At 47.9% G+C, this 18,359-nt stretch overlaps 1 protein-coding gene across 1 annotated transcript in view; it reads left to right on the forward strand.

The window, feature by feature from the left end:
- The first annotated feature begins 2,888 nt into the window (after positions 1-2,888).
- Positions 2,889-18,359, forward strand: part of eve (homeobox protein even-skipped) — a 40,127-nt gene continuing 24,656 nt past the window's right edge. The window contains exon 1 of the mRNA XM_077627207.1: positions 2,889-3,289. Within this exon, the coding sequence (XP_077483333.1) occupies positions 3,037-3,289 (253 nt within the window). The 5' untranslated portion in view covers positions 2,889-3,036. The remainder of the gene's footprint in view (positions 3,290-18,359) is intronic.

The raw sequence follows: 18,359 nt of genomic DNA on the forward strand, positions 1-18,359 counted from the left end.
CGGAGCTTCCGTGCCGCGTCAGTTCTAGAAAGAGGAATTGGGACGTGGCCCTCCTCAGTATGGGCTGAGCGGGCAGCGTGATCCGCCCGTTCATTGCCGATAATCCCGCAGTGACTTGGAAGCAACTGGAACCTTATTTCATGGCCGGCATTACTTGATCCAACATTAAGTCTTCGAGCGCCATCACAGCTTCGCCGTAGAGACGCCACGCTTTTATATCGACTTTGGTTGGGTGTTGCCTTTACTAAAGCCTATGCCTTCCGCATAGGGATGACCGACACCCCAACCTGTGACCACTGCGGCCATGAAGAATCAATTGGCCATATATTGTGCTCCTTCCCGCAGTACAGTCCACAGAGGGCATGCCTTAGCCACGAACTTGACCAACTGGACGACCAACCGCTATCCGAAAAAAGAATTCTACAACATCGAAAGGACCTACCGTCGCAGAAGAAGGCCGTGCAAGCGCTTTTGCGCTTCTTACAATCTACCGGCCTGTGTGAAAGACTTTAACTGGAACGCCTTGTGTGTGTGTGTCTCCATGTGTGCACGTTCCTTTTTTTTTTTTCGTTTTCCTCTCTGTCATCTTTCTAACCCCTATCCCCCATCCCCAGTGTAGGGTAGCAAACCGGAAACTCACATCTGGTTAACCTCCCTGCGTTTCCTTTTCATTCTCTCTCTCTCAGTGCAAATGACTCTCCTGATGGACGCCCTGGGTGTTGCGCATGCTGATATGCAAATGACCAAAGCGGAAACGTAATTTCTTACTTCTCGTTTTGATTAAAACAAACGAGAGAAGGCTACACGTTTCCCTTAAACTTCTCACAGTCAGGTGATGTTCATAGCAAACACAATTTAAATCGCTAACTGTTCTTGCGGGGATCAGCAACAAAATGATTTGATTTTTTTTTACTTCGCAACTTAGTAATTCATTAGCATGTGCAGCGGCTAATTCTGAAGCCTTCTGACGATTAAGTTTGAACGAAAGACCAAAAAACCAGCTTGGTTATTTATGACGACGTGTACCGCGCCATCTCTGGGGCCGTGGCGTAGAGCGAAACGCATTTTCGAAACATTCCTCCCGCGTGCCTTTAGTGAAAGGTTAAAAATGCTTGCTCTTCAGTGTAGAGCTCGGGTAAACAGAGTATATATCTTAGATATAAACAGTATACGTCATTTCCACCAGAGGTCACAGTGTTTCAAGCGGAACAGAGTCTACATTTGTGTGGCTGCTGTTCTGAAAAATATTGATATGGGCCGTAAATAAGCGTTCGCAATAATAGTGTAGGCTTGGCAGGCTACACGCGTGATTAAGGATGAAACGCAGGTATCGCTCTATAATAGAGCGCAAACACAAGATATGGAACGCAAACAGCCAGCAGCAATAATCCCGCGTCAGGGATTTTTTTTTTATTGGTCATACTTTAGCGTGAGTGCAATAAACAGCTTTTAACCAGTACTGTACGAAAGCCTGCGTTCTCAGCGCATTGCCACTGATGCGCTCATTCCTTATTTATAGTTCTCTTTGATGCATGCATGCATCCGCAGGAAACGGCGTCTGCAGAGTGCACTGCCCGACTCATGAATAATTCAGAAGGCGAGAAGTATGCATTATGGGCGCCGAGTTTAACGGCACCAATTGAAATTCATCTCCCTTTTTCTTAATGACGCACCTGTGCGCGGCGCACTAAGTACACAAATGGCACAGGCAGTTTGCGAGGCAATAGGTGCTTTGCAGTTGCTGCGTACGCGTACCGCACGTTGTAACTCCGTGCACGCACTTGAGGATGGATAAGGGTGGGAAAGACGGGTCGGGGGTGAGCGGTTGGTTGTAGCATGGTGGTAGGATCGCTCAGGGGAAAGAACAGGTCGCCTGCGGCTGGCTTGCGGGCTGCCGCTGCGGCTTTGACGTCGGCATTGTTTGGGGCGACATGAAAGCGGCCGCCGCTGGTCGTTCGCGGCAGAGGATGAGCACCGCCGCGGCGGAGAGGGAGGGAAGCCCAGAACAAAGGCACCGATGGGCGCGAAGCGTATAGCGAGCTCGCACCAGAAGGTTGCCCGCAGAGGTAGCAGAGGAGGGTCGGAGGAGCCGCATCGCCCTCGCCGTACAAAGAGGCATCGGCAGACGAAGAGGGGGAAAAAAAAATGAGCGAGAGACGAGGCAGACCTTGGAGGTGCCATAAAACGCGGGCATTAGCGCCGCCTCGGCCCTAACAGGCACGGCCGACAACACTTCCACGGCCCGTTTTTTTCCTCGCGCCGCCAGGTTTTCGGGCTGCAGCCGCATGATTCTCACCAAACGGGCGAGCGCGCAGGCAGGTGGGGAGAGTGAGTAGGGGTGGTGCGTCTCCCTTTCCCGATTGTAAAGCAATTAGTTAACACGCCAAATGGCGGAGGCCATTTTTCTCCCCACCCGCTATTCAAAGGGAAGCGTCGGCACTGCGTGTCTTTCCGCCTCTTGTTTCCTCGACGCTTCGCGCTTCGGGCCTTGTTATATCTTCTCTCGCCCTCGTTGCTCCCGCTGCCCGGAGGCGGCGGCGGCTCTCCTTAACCTCCTTATGCCCAAAATGATGGCCTCCATGAGCTGGCCCGTGCACGAGTCGTGATTGGCCGACGCGCGGGTGACGCGGCGGGGCGGGGCGGACCAATGGCGCCCGATCGCGTTGCCGCTCCGCGCTCGCCTGCCTCGACTTCCCCGCAGGGCATCGCGTGAGGGAGGCGGCACGGACCGCCTTTCGTTCATGGGCTCGCTGAGCGCGCTGGCCTGGCGGCTTTTGATGTTTTTTGATGAGCCCGTGTTGCCCCCGCCGAGTGAGTGAGCCGCCGAGGCGCCCGCGGTCAGTCGCGCCACTCACGAGCAGCCAGGCAGCGAGCAGTTTTCAGGGGGGACCTCGCCTGACGGCTCCCTCTCTCGTGGCGTAGCATAGCAGAGCACGAAGGGGGGGCGTGTGTGCTTCGGTGCGATTTGATTCCGCGGGTCATTGGTTCCATTTCCTTCACCTTGGACTCTGTTCTCCCGCTGGCATCGAGGACGTTATGCAGTCGTACCGGCTGATGTTGGAGCATCATCACGAAGAAGCCATGAAAGGCTACGGCTCCAAAGCGCTGCTGCACGACTCGGCTCTGCACTCCGGAGGCTACGTTGACGGCTATGGCAAGAGTGATGGCTCCGGCTACGGGAAGGCAGGAGGCGTGAGGGGCGCCGCGGACACGACGTCCAGTGCCTACAAGACGGCTACCGACAAGTGCATACTGCTCAATACAGACCCCAAGGAGAAGTCTAAGAAGGGTGAGTTGACCAGTTCCTTCTCTGAGTGGGCAACGCTGGCTCAAGTTACGCCGAGATTACATGTGTTTTCAACGCGTGCATGACCGGAATAATGGAAGGATTCTTTCTATTTCGGCTGTGTATCATTCTTACATTCATCGAGCCCAGTGGCCGATCGCGGAGGGCTGAAACCAGTGACGTATGGCGAAAAGAATCGAATTGGAATAGACTAAAAGTTGCGTGCACTGGAGATGTTGCTTTGCCTGCAGGCTTCTCGAAAGCGCGTGTTTTCTGGCACCATGTAGCAAAAATTACGGCGGGCTACACGCCTCTCGATAATTAAGGAGCCTAACAGTAATAGTTAAAAGTTAACTATTCAATATTAGTTAACTAGCCTGCTAGTCAGGATGTCTTAGCTGTATTCTGATGTACTACACCGCTGAAAATAATATGCCAAAAAAAAAAAACGCTCTTCTAACTCAGAAAGCCTATTTTTAAAAATTGTGTAAAATCTTAGGTGAAACACTGCGTAGCTACCGCAGGCTGGTTAGTTTTATACCTTGTGTCATGTAAAAGGAGAAGATACGGCCAAATATGTTCCATAGTTCCTGTAAGATTTATTGTAAGTACATATCTTCAGTGCACCAGGGAACGGATTTATTATGTGAAGTCACTCGAAATGCTTATGTTATAAATGTGCGACACAACATTGACCGGAAGGCATAGAGTTCAGTCCTTAGATGTACGCGTGAAGAATGATAAAAGCTGAACCCCAGAACAAGCTTGAGGTGCATAAACGACCATGTCGGGGTTGATGCAGCGTGAATGGCGGTCGGCTAGTCTGCGGTCTTGCATCGAACTATAAGGCTGGTGCTGCAATTTACGCAAGGCATCTCAAGAGCTTCGAAATAGAGATGTATAGAGATCGCCAAACGAAGAGACGCGATCTGAGATAGAGATTCTGAAGGAAAACTGCTTTTTTGCACGCGCTTTGGATAAAGAAGAACATCGAGACCTGCTCCTTCCGGGGTGCATGTGGCAGCAATACCTGCTGCGCCATATGGCAGCAGCAACTACGGGAAGTTGGCTTGCAAAATGCTGGCTCGGTATTGAGCAAGGCGCACGCGGTCAGGCGGCTCTTGATCACAACGCTGCGCGGATCGGGCTCTCCGGCAGGTTGCTCTGAGTAACTATTTTTCTGAGAGCCCCTATAAATTGTATACTTACGGAAATAAAAGGCAATTCAGTTCAATTCCCACCACGGAGGTCAAGATTCTCGGATGCTTTCTTCGTTCTTAATTCCTGCGGAGGGCTAAATAAGCGCTTATGTTAATTTTAGTATTATTATTAGTGACCCTTTGTTAATAAAATAAAAATGGAAGGAAAAGATGTTGCTAGCCGCGGCATCTGTCATCGAACGTGAATCACCCATGGCCTGCCGCCCCGCCGCGGTGGCTCAGTGGTTAGGGTGCTCGACTACTGAGCCGGAGTTCCCGGGTTCGAACCCGACCGCGGCGGCTGCGTTTTTATGGAGGAAAAACGCTAAGGCGCCCGTGTGCTGTGCGATGTCAGTGCACGTTAAAGATCCCCAGGTGGTCGAAATTATGCCGGAGCCCTCCACTACGGCACCTATTCTTCCTTTCTTCTTTCACTCCCTCCTTTACCCCTTCCCTTACGGCGCGGTTCAGGTGTCCAACGATATATGAGACAGATACTGCGCCATTTCCTTTCCCCCAAAACCAATTATTATTATTATTATTATTATTATGGCCTGCCACCAGCGTGAGTAAAAGGACAGGGAGAGGAGATTGAGAGGGAATGTAGGAGTGATAGAAAGAAACCTGAAAGGTTGAAAGTATACTGACTTTAGTATAGTCACCTACAAATGTGCGCTGTGACTCTTTCCATTGCGTTTTGGCGCGCTGCGCATGGCTTCTTCACACGGCAGTGTTCGACTTCTTGTCGCCTTCAGTTCTTTCGCTCGGGAGCCGCCGCGGTGGCTGAGTGGTTATGGCGCTCGGCTGCTGGCCCGAGCTACGAGTACACTTTTCTCAATTGTAATTGATAAGAATCTATTGTTGTGATAAATCATGCAGCAGGTCTGTACTTTCTGATGCCTTCTGCTACTCAGTGTTTGTAATTAATGTTAGCGTACTCTGCCACCAATGTCTGCTGCCGCTTTGTAAACGGCTCCAGGGCCCCAGTCAAGTTATAGGCAGCAACTTTTAGCCCTGGAGACCGTCCAGTTTTATGGTGAATAAAGAATTGAATTGAATTGAATTAAAAAAAAAGACGCGGGTTCGATCCCGGCCGCACGTGGTCGAATTTCGATGGAGGCGAAATTCTAGAGGCCCGTGTAATGTGCGATGTCAGTGCACGTTGAAGTACCCCAGGTGGTCGAAATTTCCGGAGCCCTTCACTACGGCGTCCCTCATAGCCCGAGTCGCTTTGGGACGTTAAAACGCCCATAAACCATGATCCAATCTTTCGCTCGCTTTATGCCCTTCTGCCTAAAGCGCAGTACGCCCAATCGAGCGTTATATGACCGGGTAAATTGCTTGCCAATCCTTTTCTTGTCTTTTTTCTTCTTTCACTCCTTCCTTCATCCCTTCCTTCACGGCGTAGTGGTGGTGCCAGCTGAGGAGCGAGACAGTTCCTGCGCCATTTCATTTCCACAAAAACCTATCTTTTCTGTAAGCAACTTATCTGCATTTGATGAATTGGGGGAAAGGAGGGGGGGGCGGGGGTGCCTTATTTGCACAGTGGATTTCTGAAACTTTGTGGTGAAAAAAAATTAGCGAACAATGCAGTTTTTCTATCAGAAATTTCTCGCTTTGCCGTAGCCCCCCTCCCCCTTTAAATCCCACCTCCCCCTGTTCTCAGACGTTTCATATTTTCTCCATGCCGTGCCCACAGGTTCCTCTTATATAAGAGACAGTCGAAGGACAATCAATCGACTGTGTATGGAGAACCGGGTTATATAAAATTGATGCACTCGAAAACTTTCAGTAATTAGAAACTTCCCGTCACAGACGAATGCTCTGCTCTGCTCTTGTGCACAATACAATTTCTGAGATTTCATCGCACGTTTAACAACGCTACGCTGTCCGGGCATTTCTGTTGAGCGCACATTGAACGGCAACTGTGTCCTTGAGCGCAAGTTCTTGGGACTATGAGCTTTGCCTTAGCGAACGGCATAGAAAAGCATTCACAGTGTGTTCTTCAGATCAAATTGTGTCGTGCTACGTCGTAACCAAAAACTCCTGAGTTCACCTACTGTCCGAAGTGAATTTCGACCTAGAGGAAATTTTCAATACAGAGTATACTGATTGTTTAAAGAAAGTTTTGCAAGGGGTATAAGGAACCAGCGGTGTGAAGTTCGCTGAACTTTCTGTGGAATGCCGCGTTTGTGAGCCACTTGGCCTGAGAGGGACACCCGACGGGGACTCGGCGGTGGCTGTATACAGTGTGGTCAGTGTGTCGCCAACAAAGAGACCCGTCCCGTCCCCGTCTCCCCTTCTGGCAACAGATGTCTTTGTGTCCCTCGTGCCGTCAAGGGAATAACCCGTCTTGAAGAAAAGACAGGTACGGCGGTCGACATGTGCGCGGCACCAAAGGGTTGCCGAGACTTTGGGCATGCAGGAGCACGGTGTAAGAATGCAGGAGACACGTCTGGGTGGGATCAAGTGACCATGAAGCGCATTCTTCCCTTGACGACTGTCTTCTGTTGTTATGTAAAGAACGCAACGTCTTGAATGATCGTTCCTTCGTTATACGTTTGTCTTGCATGCACGTGTGCGAAAGAGAAAACAAATGTCAAGGTCGGGAATGCAGTAACTTCTGTGCGGTGGGAAATGGTAGTGGTGTTTGTGCTGTTTGTGTGTTTGGATGCAACACTTCCTTTGCCAAATGTTTGGCTGGTCGAGGGAAGTGCAGAGTTTTGGCTTTCCTTTCCCCGACCATTGTTTAGTCGATATTCTTTCCCCAATCTGTGATTAGTTGGCGGAAACCTTATTTTCCTTTCCCTAACCATTGATTGGTGAGGAGGGTCGCTTGTTATATTATTGGTTGCTGTCCCCGCTAAGGGCGGGGACAGAGGTGCTAAAAGTAAGCGCTCTGGGTTGAACCGAGGCTGAATTCGTCTGTTCAACGGTTTAGTCATGCTGTAAATAGTTTTCTCCTTGCTCGTTTCTTCTTTTATTTATGTTGTAAATAAATAATTAACATTCCCCTTTCTTCGAGTAACGTGAATGTTTGTGAGCTAGAACCACCGGGTCATCAAGAAACCCCGATTTCATCATCAACAAGGTGTTTCCTCTCATCGCCACCTTGAAGGGGAAACTCAACCAGTAGGCTCGGTATAGTGGGTGCTCTGAACAATGTGCGATCCGTAATCATTGGCACGAGGAGCTGTGCGCGTGCTTGACTGTGAAACACAGGGGGCATTTGTCGACTCACGGACTGTAAGGCTAATCCCGCCTGTGTCTTATAACCATTTAATGCCCAGCGTTGCTCAGGAGCAATAGATGAAATAATTTTTTCTTGCATACTATGCCGCCTTTCATCTTCCGTCTGACATTCGTTGCAATACAAGGCCCTTCGAACTTCAGAGCATAAAAACATACGGCTATGCTGTCGCTTCAATTAAAAATACGCATTGAATGAAGCTGGTTGACCTTCGCGTGGTGACGGTGAGCGACGAGTGGTTGTTCGCATGACAGCTGGACATTGTACAGACACGAATACCTTAAATCAGTTACCTGAGAACAGGTCGAAGAAGCTGAATACTGCATCTTCGATATCATGAACCGAAGTTAAGAAAGGAAGATATCGTAGCCTTTAAATGGGTTGTGAAGGTGAGATTAAGAGCAGGGAATATCATAGCCTTGAAATGGGTTGTGAACGTGAGATTAAGAACAGAAGATATCGCAGCCTATAGGAATGGGTTGTGAAGGTGAGGTCAAGAACAGGGAATATCATAGCCTAGAAATGGGTTGTGAACCTGAGATTAAGAACAGAAGATATTGTAGTCTAGAAACGGGTCGTGAACTTGAGAATGACCAGAACAAAGAAAAACTCTTCAGAAAAATCTCCTCCCTGCGCAACTGCACACAATATCTTTTTTTTTTTCTGACATGACTAATGTTTTTTTTTTTACGCGCAGTAAGTTATTGCTCAAGTTTCCAGCTACTTGAACGACAGCGCGAACAGTGCGAGAACTGGGCCTAGTTGGCTGTTCATCGTGGTGAAACGCACTAAAATTTTTACGGACAAAAACCAAACGAAGAAACAACAAAGAGCGCCAATTGCCAACTGATTTTTTAATGGATGGTGCAGGTTTTCGTTTACACAGGGGGTACACAAGTGCCACCGATGGGATATAAAAAACTATAGGAAAAAAAACTGAACCGACAGTGGTCGCAAGCAGATCTATACACATCGGTAAAAACTCACATATAGATAACCTAAGCAGTTCCACTTCTTTCTCTGCATGACAGCGACAACGACGCGTTTCTGATGCACTTCTCAGCCCCTGCATAGTTGATTTCGAAGGCTTCTACAGCTTCTAGTTCTGTTTTTTTTTTTTTTGTTTGAATGGAAAAGGATTGCGGTTCTGTCCAACAATGGCATGCGTTTGTGGCAGCGGTTGCAACGCGAGGCCTACTTTCCTGGGTGGCTGACAGAGCTGCAGTTGATGGCATACTCACCTACAGCCGTTTTTTTTTATGCAACGACCGGTTTGTCCAACGTACTTCATTCCGCAGCACAGCGGTATGCAGTATACAGCACCTGTGTCACAATCAACATGTTTTGTCACGCGCTTGATGGTGCAAGGACGGGCTCTGGGGTTCCCACCGTGATCATTCGCTGCTGCACATGAACCAGATAGCTTTTCCGGGGGGCCGCGAGGACCGCTGGAACGTTTTGCCTGCCTGCAATAAAGACCAGCCGCCTTTTCTTTGTTTCTTGTCAATATTTTCGTTTTTTGCCAGTTAATGCTCGTATACCACATTCCCGATATCGAGGCCAAGAGGATATCACGGTAGCCGCTATCCTTTAACGTCGCCATCTGCTGATTAAGCCCCTGTTCTACTTTGTACACACGATTTCCTGATGCTTTGGGTCATGCAGACATGCGATACGAATCGTTTTGTTAACTTGGAGTGTCCAGAATCACGTCTCAAAACTCCTTTCGCCCCTTTTAATTGTTCCCCCTCACCTCTTTTGTTTCACTTCTTCAAACTGCCTGCTATCCTATATTTCCGCTACCCCAGCTCAGGTGCCGCCGTTTAGTGATGGCAGATGCCGGGGTGAGCAAACATCTTTTACCTTCCTTTTTGTTATTTTAAATAAATAATCACTATATATATATATATATATATATATATATATTTTAATTGTCTTGTAAACGCAGCAGGTGTGATTCTTGCTCTCATGAATTTTGATATTCAAAAAACCGATGGCCGCTTGCTCTGGCAGTTCAGAAGTAAAATTTAGTCCCTTGAATGCCGTTTTAAATGGACTAACTACCAAGCTGAGGTTGACAAGACTGAAAACGTCACCGCGGGGAGACTAAGCCAAAAATCGTCAACATAGCGGAAACAAGCCAGCACTGCAAGAGATTCCAACTGGTGCTTGAGAGCCCTTTTTCTTTTTGCCATGTACAGGTGACAAGACTGGAGCCAAAGAGGAGCCAATGCAAATAACATGCACTGCGTGAAGATTAATCAGATTAATCAGCAAATTGCGAGATTAAAGGAGAGCAGCTACCCTGCAATATCCTCTTGGCCTCGATATCGGGAAAGGTGGTATACGAGCATTAACTGGCGAAAAACGAAGATATTCACAAGACACAAAGAAAAAGACGCGGCTGGTCTCTATTGCGGACAGGCACGACATTCCAGTGGTCTACGGCCCCCCCCCCCCCCCCCAAAAAAAACAAAAAAAAAACTCAGCAGGGAATGATCACGGTGGGACCCCAGAGCCCCTCCTTACACATCAAGCACGTGACAAAACATGTTGGTTGTGACACAGGTGGTGTATGCTGCATACCGCTGTCCTGCGGAATGAAGTATAGGTTGGGCAAACCGGTCGTCGCATAAACAAACGGCTGGGTGAGCATGCCATCTACTGCAGCTCTGTCAGCCACCCAGGAAAGTAGGCCTCGCATTGCAACCGCTGCGACAAATGCATGCCATTGTTCGACAGAACCGAAATCCTGTCCCATTTAAAAAAGAAAGAAAACAGGACTGGAAGCTGTAGAAGCCTGTAGAAGTGAGGAAATTTTCGGTTTTGCTTGGAACATCGCTGAAGCTATACTTTAAGACTATATAAGCAAGAAAAGACCAAACAGTGAAATGCACCTATCATCATACATTCTGTCATCACAAACAGTGGCGTCAAGTATACATTTTTGTCTCGTACCTGTGTTGCTTGACGTACCACCCCGCCAGCCACTTCCATCCAGATCGGTGACCACGGACTACCAAAGCAACGAGGAAAAATGTTGACGTCAACTCCAAATTTTTCATCAATGAAAGCATCTTTCGCTGCCGAATAATCCCCATCAGACACAAAATTGTGTGTAAAATTTTATGGGAAACAAAAATTCGATCGGGCTACGCTCAGCGTCGCTCTAACCCAAAGATGCTTCGTTCGGCTGTCGCCTATTCTGTTGGGAAGGCACAGTAGGTTTAAAAGGAAAGTGATAAACAAAGGAAAACAGGGATACGCAATGAACACCTTACCACCAAAGCAAGGACACGGACTGTTAATCACACGACAATGGGGGACTTGTTCCTTACAGTTGAAGAAACTACAGCGAATGTAATCTGGCTGCAGATAATAGAATATGGCTATGCAGGCCGGGCGCATGTTTTTAGGAGCTCTTATCCCGTAAGTGCTCGGGCCTTTGTGAAAAATTTAGAGCCCAATGAGTTAGCTCTTGTGGGCCATGTTGTGCGGCTCGGTATGCATCGCCAGCGCTTCAATTTCTTTTTCACTCCTGCGATAGTTAGGACTTCAAAGGATGCCATAAGATACTCATTACACTGCTCAGAAGCAAACCCTTCCGGCCTCTTTACTCTTGACCAAGGGTTCACCAAAGTTAGGGATTTCACCTCGTCGGCCATTGTCCAGTCAGGCAGCCAAGTTATCGCCAAGTGGCCCACTGCCCACATCAGAAGACGTCAAGACGTCACCAACACACCTCCTCGCAATCCTTATGTTGAAGAGGGCGAAGGCGACGCCTCTCCTTCGCAAAGTATCCTGGCCATCGAGGCACCCCCCGTTTCATGGAACAGCGCCGCTTTGTCGGGCACGGCCGGGGTGAATGCTTTCTGGGGTCGCTGCCGCTGCAGTGCGGCCGTGAGTCGGGCCAGCTCGTTCCGCGTACCACGGCGGCCTCGGTCAAAAGGAAGGACGCATTGTCTCCCTGTCTGGACGGTGCCTTTGCTGGCCCAGCCACGACCTTCGAGACCCCTCCGTTGCTCTTGTCCCACGATGGGCCAATTAGTGAGGGGCATTATTGCCGGGATGCGGACTGCCCCTGTTGCGCCCATTGGTCTCGGCTTGGTCGTCCGCCTTCAGCGCCATTCGGCGAAAAAGGAAGGGTAATTTTCCGCTGATTGAATGGGGCAACAGGCTGCCGCCGTCTCCGCTCGATGCCAGGGCTGGCGCCATGCTGTCGCTTCCTATAGACGGGGCGCTGGCTTTGATGTTCTAATGCGAAAGCATTATATGGCTCATCAACAACGAAAGCTGGCGGCGTTGACCAAGAAAAGTGGTACCAGAACCTCATGACGTCACCATGGTCTCGCATGCCATTGGCCTCTTGAAGACATAATATAGCAGTGGGTGATCATAGACAATGAAACAGACATTAAAACAGACAGTAGGAGTTAGTGATAATGGCAGTTAGATGTAGTGATAGTGGTAGTTTTGAAATTATATAGGTCGTTACTAAATAATGATGTGTCATAATTGACAATGGCAATAATAAAGGCCTTTAAGTTGAAGGCCTTTATGATAAATGTCTTTAGGTCAACGCCCTTTATGGTGACGGCCTCCAAGGCAAATGGCTTCAGGATAATGCCTTTAGTTCAAATTTATTTAGGTCAAATGCCTTTAGGGTAAAGGCCTTATGGTAACGGTCTTTATGTGAAGGCCTTCCGCGCAAAGGCCTTTGGGGTTAATGACTTGGCGTAAAGGTCTCTAGGGTGAAGTCTTTATGTTAAAGGTCTTTAGGTGAAGGCCTTCCGCGTAATGGCCTTTCGGTCAAAGGCATTTAGGTTAAGGAATTAGTGTAAAGGTCTTTAGGTCAAAGCATGCTTTCGTATTCCCAACACATAAAGGCCTTATGTGGCCACCGTAACTTTTTTATTGGCGTCCGACGCCGAGTAGCCTGGCACATTTTTTGTGTAATTCATTATCAGAGGCATGAACTACTAGTGCATGTGCAGTCATCATCAAAGCAATACCAGCCATTCGCAGCTCAAACCGTCGAAGACATTTTGCGTTACCTCAGTGGTAAACAGGACGTTTCGCATCCAGCGCTGTATAAAGGTGGTTACAACAGTTTCGAACTTCGGTTATGACTTCATGCGAAAAAGTAAACATCCACAAAAGTGAAACACGCGAGGACATCACCATTACCTCGCAAAACACCGAGCACGGCATGCGGAGGTCGTGGTTTCGATAACAGCCGTTCACTATGTTGCATTTCGTTTCCCTCACATTATGTACATTCTAGGGTTCGCCTTCCGTTCTGTGCTTGACAGGTCTCATGTGAATTCTTTGCTTTACCTCTTCTTATCTTAACTCTTACTACAGCTGATACTGTTAATGTTAATAGCTGGAGTAGCGATAGTAGCTTAAGCGATAAACAACAGGGATCTTCTTGTTCTACCGGTGAGTGATATAAAAAGCACACAGCCTTTTTTCACGCATTATCAAGCAAATATAGTTGACAAGTGACTCACTTCATGCAAAGAAACTTGTAAATTTCATGGCGACATTGAATTACATCAGAAGCATTTTAAGTAACAGACAATAACAAACTATTTATTTATTCCAGTTTTACACGACGTCTTCTAACTGTGCTGCTTATATTTAAACCTGGGCGTAATCTTAGCGCTTACTTGCAAACAGTACGTTATAACATCTTGTGTTTAAGGCATTACGGCCTGGAACATTTTCTTTCCTCACCTTTCGATGCAAACTCATAATATTGGTGATAAGTACTCTGTGATCACCTACAGGAAGTGGATGGCGTTGTGGCTTAGCCTCAGAGATCAGCGACAACACCAACAAAAGGAAAATGCATTGACGTTACCCAATGCTGCGCAAACAGCCAGTGTCGATGGTACCTGTGCCCACTTTTAACGTGTATTCTGGATCACAAGAAATTGAAAACATCACCACCATGCTCACCATGAGGGCGACTGTGTGTCCATCCCCATCTCGAGAGCCGACGCAGCGGGTAGGCTTAGACCACTGGCGCGTGACATCACGCTTGCCGCGTGGAATTCAGGCCAATTTTCGAATTCGCGTTTAAACACTTTGGACCCAGATCTGAAGCTTCGGCTTCCATCCGACCTACCACGACCTGAAGTGACTTTGTTGTGTCGCCTGTGGCTTGGTGTAGCTTTCACCAAACACTACTCCTTCTTAATAGGTATGGCTGACAGCCCTGCATGTGCCATCTGCGGGTGTGATGAGACTAAATAGCCCACGTTCTTTGTGAATGCCCTGCCTACAGCGCCGAAAGACTCTGCCGTGCACTGCAGCGTCTAGATCCGCGCCCACTGACGGAAATGAAGATTCTCGACCACTTGCCGCGGCGGTCGTTGGCGGTGAAGGCCTCCAAGGCACTGCTCCGCATCTTGATGACTTCTGGATTGCACGATAGCCTGTGACCTTAACGAACGCTTGCCAACTTTTCATAGTGACTTCAATTACCTGCTACTCTCTTTTCTCCTTCATCTTTTCCTCCCCTCACCCCTTTTCCCCCGTGCAGGGTAGCAAACCGGTTATTCTTCCTGGCTCATAAAGCTCTGTCTTCAGCGAAAGTTACCTGCAGTGCTTTTCGTTATAACGCGGTAACCATTTGTGTTTAATGAGCCAAGCTTCACTTTGCCCCCAGGGCACTGTATGGATTCTAGCTGGATTCCACGTAGCTCCAAGTATAAATAGGTGCAATTTAAAATGTTTTTGCAGGACATGAATATACATGAAGGACGCAAATGCTAGTGACACGTTCGCGTCTCTATACATATATCGTCTCTGACTGCGAGGTCTCTGCATGGGGCGGGCGCGTTCCTGTTTACGCGTATAAGTGGTGAGTGTTAACCCGACGCGGCGTTTGAACCCACGTGTACGACCTGCGGCTTGCGAACCCATCGTTTAAAGCGAACTGCGTATATTCATGAGCGATGCAACCAATGTGGGAGGCAGGAGAATGGCTTTTTGGTTTTGTTGTCAATTTCCATGCAGTGAACCGGTCACGACAAGTAGTATTTTGGTCTCTGTGCATATTTTTACAGGCGCCGACCAGATATAACAGCCAACAGGAAGGGGAACGGGGGGGGGGGGGGGGGGGGTAGCAGGAGAGGGAAACTGGCTTGAGCATTAATGAATATTTGCGTAATTTCTCTTTTCAAGTCATTGGACATTACATGCAATACGAAGCATTTCCTGCGGCATAAAACTGATGTTGTATTGATGCTGAAAGAAACACTATAATCATGAAATTCTTATTGGAATGAAACTGGAATAAAACACTGGAATGAAACGCGAACACGCATATGCCGTACTTTTCTACTTTGCAGCTAGATATTCCTTCGCAGTCTGTTTATGAACACGTACTTTGGTAGATCCTTTACCTGGAAACATAAATCACGCCAACTGCACATTATAGAGCTAAAAGCACGCAGTGTTTTGCTTTGTTCACATGCGCTGTTCGCATTTCATTCCGGCGCGACTGTACATATGACGACATTGTTTAGCTGTTCGATGAAGTATAGTTGACTAAAGATGTTCACGGGGCTTTTTTTAGCAGCTTCAGCTCATTCTTTGCACGCGTTGGGTTAGCAATCGCGTGCTTATGCCGTTTTCACGCTCCTGGTTGGAATCGGGTGGCGCCAGCTCCAAGATCTGGTTGCATCCAACTTAAATTCTCGCAGTTATCCTTTGCATAGCATTACACATGCGATCGGTGCTGGTACTTTGACTATAATGTTGTTTTTGTTCGATATAGGTCGTGTCCACTGTGGATTATGTGATAAGATGCATGCTGAATCGGGAAACAGGAGTACAAAAGTATACTGCAAACTGAACTGTGTACTAGCAAGCATTCTGCATAGAAGTCTGATCACAGCTTAGCTGCAAACGTATGGTACTTGAACTTTATATATATATATATATATATATATATATACGACAAAGGTATGCCCAGCTGGTCATAAATAATATACGCCACTTGTATTCGAATCAAGACGATAGATGAAATAGGAAAGTCTCACTTGTAAATCAGTCAGGTGTACACATCAGTAGTAAAAGAGGCGGTGGCATTGCTAAGGGGATAGTGATGCTACAATAAATTTATGGGCACTTGCTCTGCCTATGCCTCTTAGAGCAAAAACAAAAAAAGTAATATCCAGCCACCGATTGAGGCATCCAGTGCCCCAATTAATGCTTCAGAGGTTTTTGATTTACCGTCAGAAACACAACCCGAAGCCATGAGATATCGCGGGGAAAAATCTGCAATGTTTCTATTATGCAGGAAGGAGAAACAACATTATCACTTTGTCTTGCTAATTTCCTAGTAATTATAAATTGCGGTGTTTGAAGTCTCGAAGCGACGTACACGTCAGCTATTTGAGGTATACGTCATTGTGGAGGGCTCCGGATTAATTTAGAGCACCTGGGGTTCTTGAATGTGCGCTGCAATCGCACAGCAAATACAAAAACTTATATTTCTCCTCCATAGAAATACGGCGGCCTCGGTTTAATCCTTACCAATGGCGGCATTCTTGAAGTGACCACATTCACTTCTAAATCAGTGTCGGAGGTCGTTGAAATCAAGGCTGCGTTATCGCGCATCGCATGCACACAAAAACGGAAAAAAAAGGGGGGAACATATCCGCGAGCATTAGTGTCAAAGAAGAGATCATATACTAAATGCATTATTATGAGCGTGGCTGTCTACGTCGCACTAAACTGCGCAAAGTACAACAGTGCATGCAATTTTACTGCCAAATGTTTGAGGACTCATATATTTTGCGATGTCAGGTGGTGGTCTGGAAGTAAAACTGAGACCACTTGCAAAATGTCTTATCACATCGCCAACATATCTTGAATCTCGCAAGTCCACTTTCTTTTTTAAAAAGTCGAGATGAAATTCTTCCTTGAAAAGAGAGGTGGACTCCAGCAATATAGACCGCACTCCAAAATGTCTTGAATAATAGATACTTGAAGTGACTGCAAAATATTTAAATCCGCAGCGTGTTACGGTTGGCATCTGACACCATGTGCAGAAAGGAATTTCACCCGACCGTCTCTCTTCATGCTTCGTCGAATTGAGGCGTGACTTCTCCTGCTAGGGTTGGCGTCCGGTACCACGTGCAGAAAGGGATTTCGCCCGACCTTCTCTCAACATGCCTCGTCGAAATGAGGCGTGACTTCTCCTGCTAGGGTTGGCGTCTGGTACCACGTAATAATAATAATAATTGGTTTTTGGGGAAAGGAAATGGCGCAGTATCCGTCTCATATATCGTTGGACACCTGAACCGCGCCGTAAGGAAAGGGATAAAGGAGGGAGTGAAAGAAGAAAGGAAGAAGAGGTGCCGTAGTGGAGGGCTCCGGAATAATTTCGACCACCTGGGGATCTTTAACGTGCACTGACATCGCACAGCACACGGGCGCCTTAGCGTTTTTCCTCCATAAAAACGCAGCCGCCGCGGTCGGGTTCGAACCCGGGAACTCCGGATCAGTATGGTACCACGTGCAGAAAGGGATTTCGCCCTACCACGTGCAGAAAGGGATTTCGCCCGACCTTCTCTCACCATGCCTCGTCGAAATGAGGCGTGACTTCTTTCCGCCAATCAGACTCTGTGCCGGTCACGTGACGTCGACGGAAGCAAAATCCCTCCGACGATTGTAGAGAGCCTATTTAAGGGGCTCCTAAATGTACTTTTGGCGAATTCATTCTGTTCTCTTCATCTTTCACCAACCTTGGAATAAACTGTGCAAGTTTCGCGCTAGAAATCGTCTCGTCCTTGCTCTGTCGCCATGGTCTACCGGATATCTGCAGCCCGCCGACGACGCCACGCTACCCAATAGTAACGTCGGTCGAGCTTCGATAGGCATGCGTCGCAACAAGCGCTAATCCTTTTTCATCCACCCATGACAACGAAACGCACTTGTGCTGCAGTGCTAGTTGCAGTAAGCTGGCTGCGGCTGACTCGTTTTATTGCCTCGTTTTAGTGGCATGAGAATTTCAATTTGGTATGTTTATCACATATCAACGCATTCGGAGGATGAAGACTTAGCTCTATAAGCCGTTAATCCCAGCTTTTTACTGCCTGTGTGGCTGAGGTTAACTGCGACATTTCCCCATTCGCTTCGGCCATTCGAAATTCGTGGAAACCGAAAGCACTCGCAACGGCCGGATGTTCGTTGGTCGGCATTCATTGCCTTACACGTGTCGGTAGCAGGATAAACGACAAAACAACACTAAAAGCTACGAACGAGCGTCCAGCATCCGTGTGACAGGCCCTGACAAGGACCTGTGCTGGATCGCTCTGATGCGATACGCATCTTTCACCGTTCGCTTCGTATACACACTCGCTGAAGAGAACAACTGCATGTTTCTGAAAGGCCTAAATTTACGCTCGCCTCATTCTCCTTAATCATGCCTTGTGCCGAGGACACTGCGATCCTTTTTCCGCGAAGTCCCAGATCAGAATATCCGCCGCTGTCAGCAACGTCGCATGTGCGACCCATCATAAATCTAGAGCCGTGAATGATATCATCTCTCTATGTACAATGCGCCTTGCAGAGGGACGGAGGGTGGATACATAAAGTACCGCGC

Source organism: Amblyomma americanum, chromosome 6 (genome assembly GCF_052857255.1).
Source record: "Amblyomma americanum isolate KBUSLIRL-KWMA chromosome 6, ASM5285725v1, whole genome shotgun sequence".
NCBI lineage: Eukaryota > Metazoa > Arthropoda > Arachnida > Ixodida > Ixodidae > Amblyomma > Amblyomma americanum.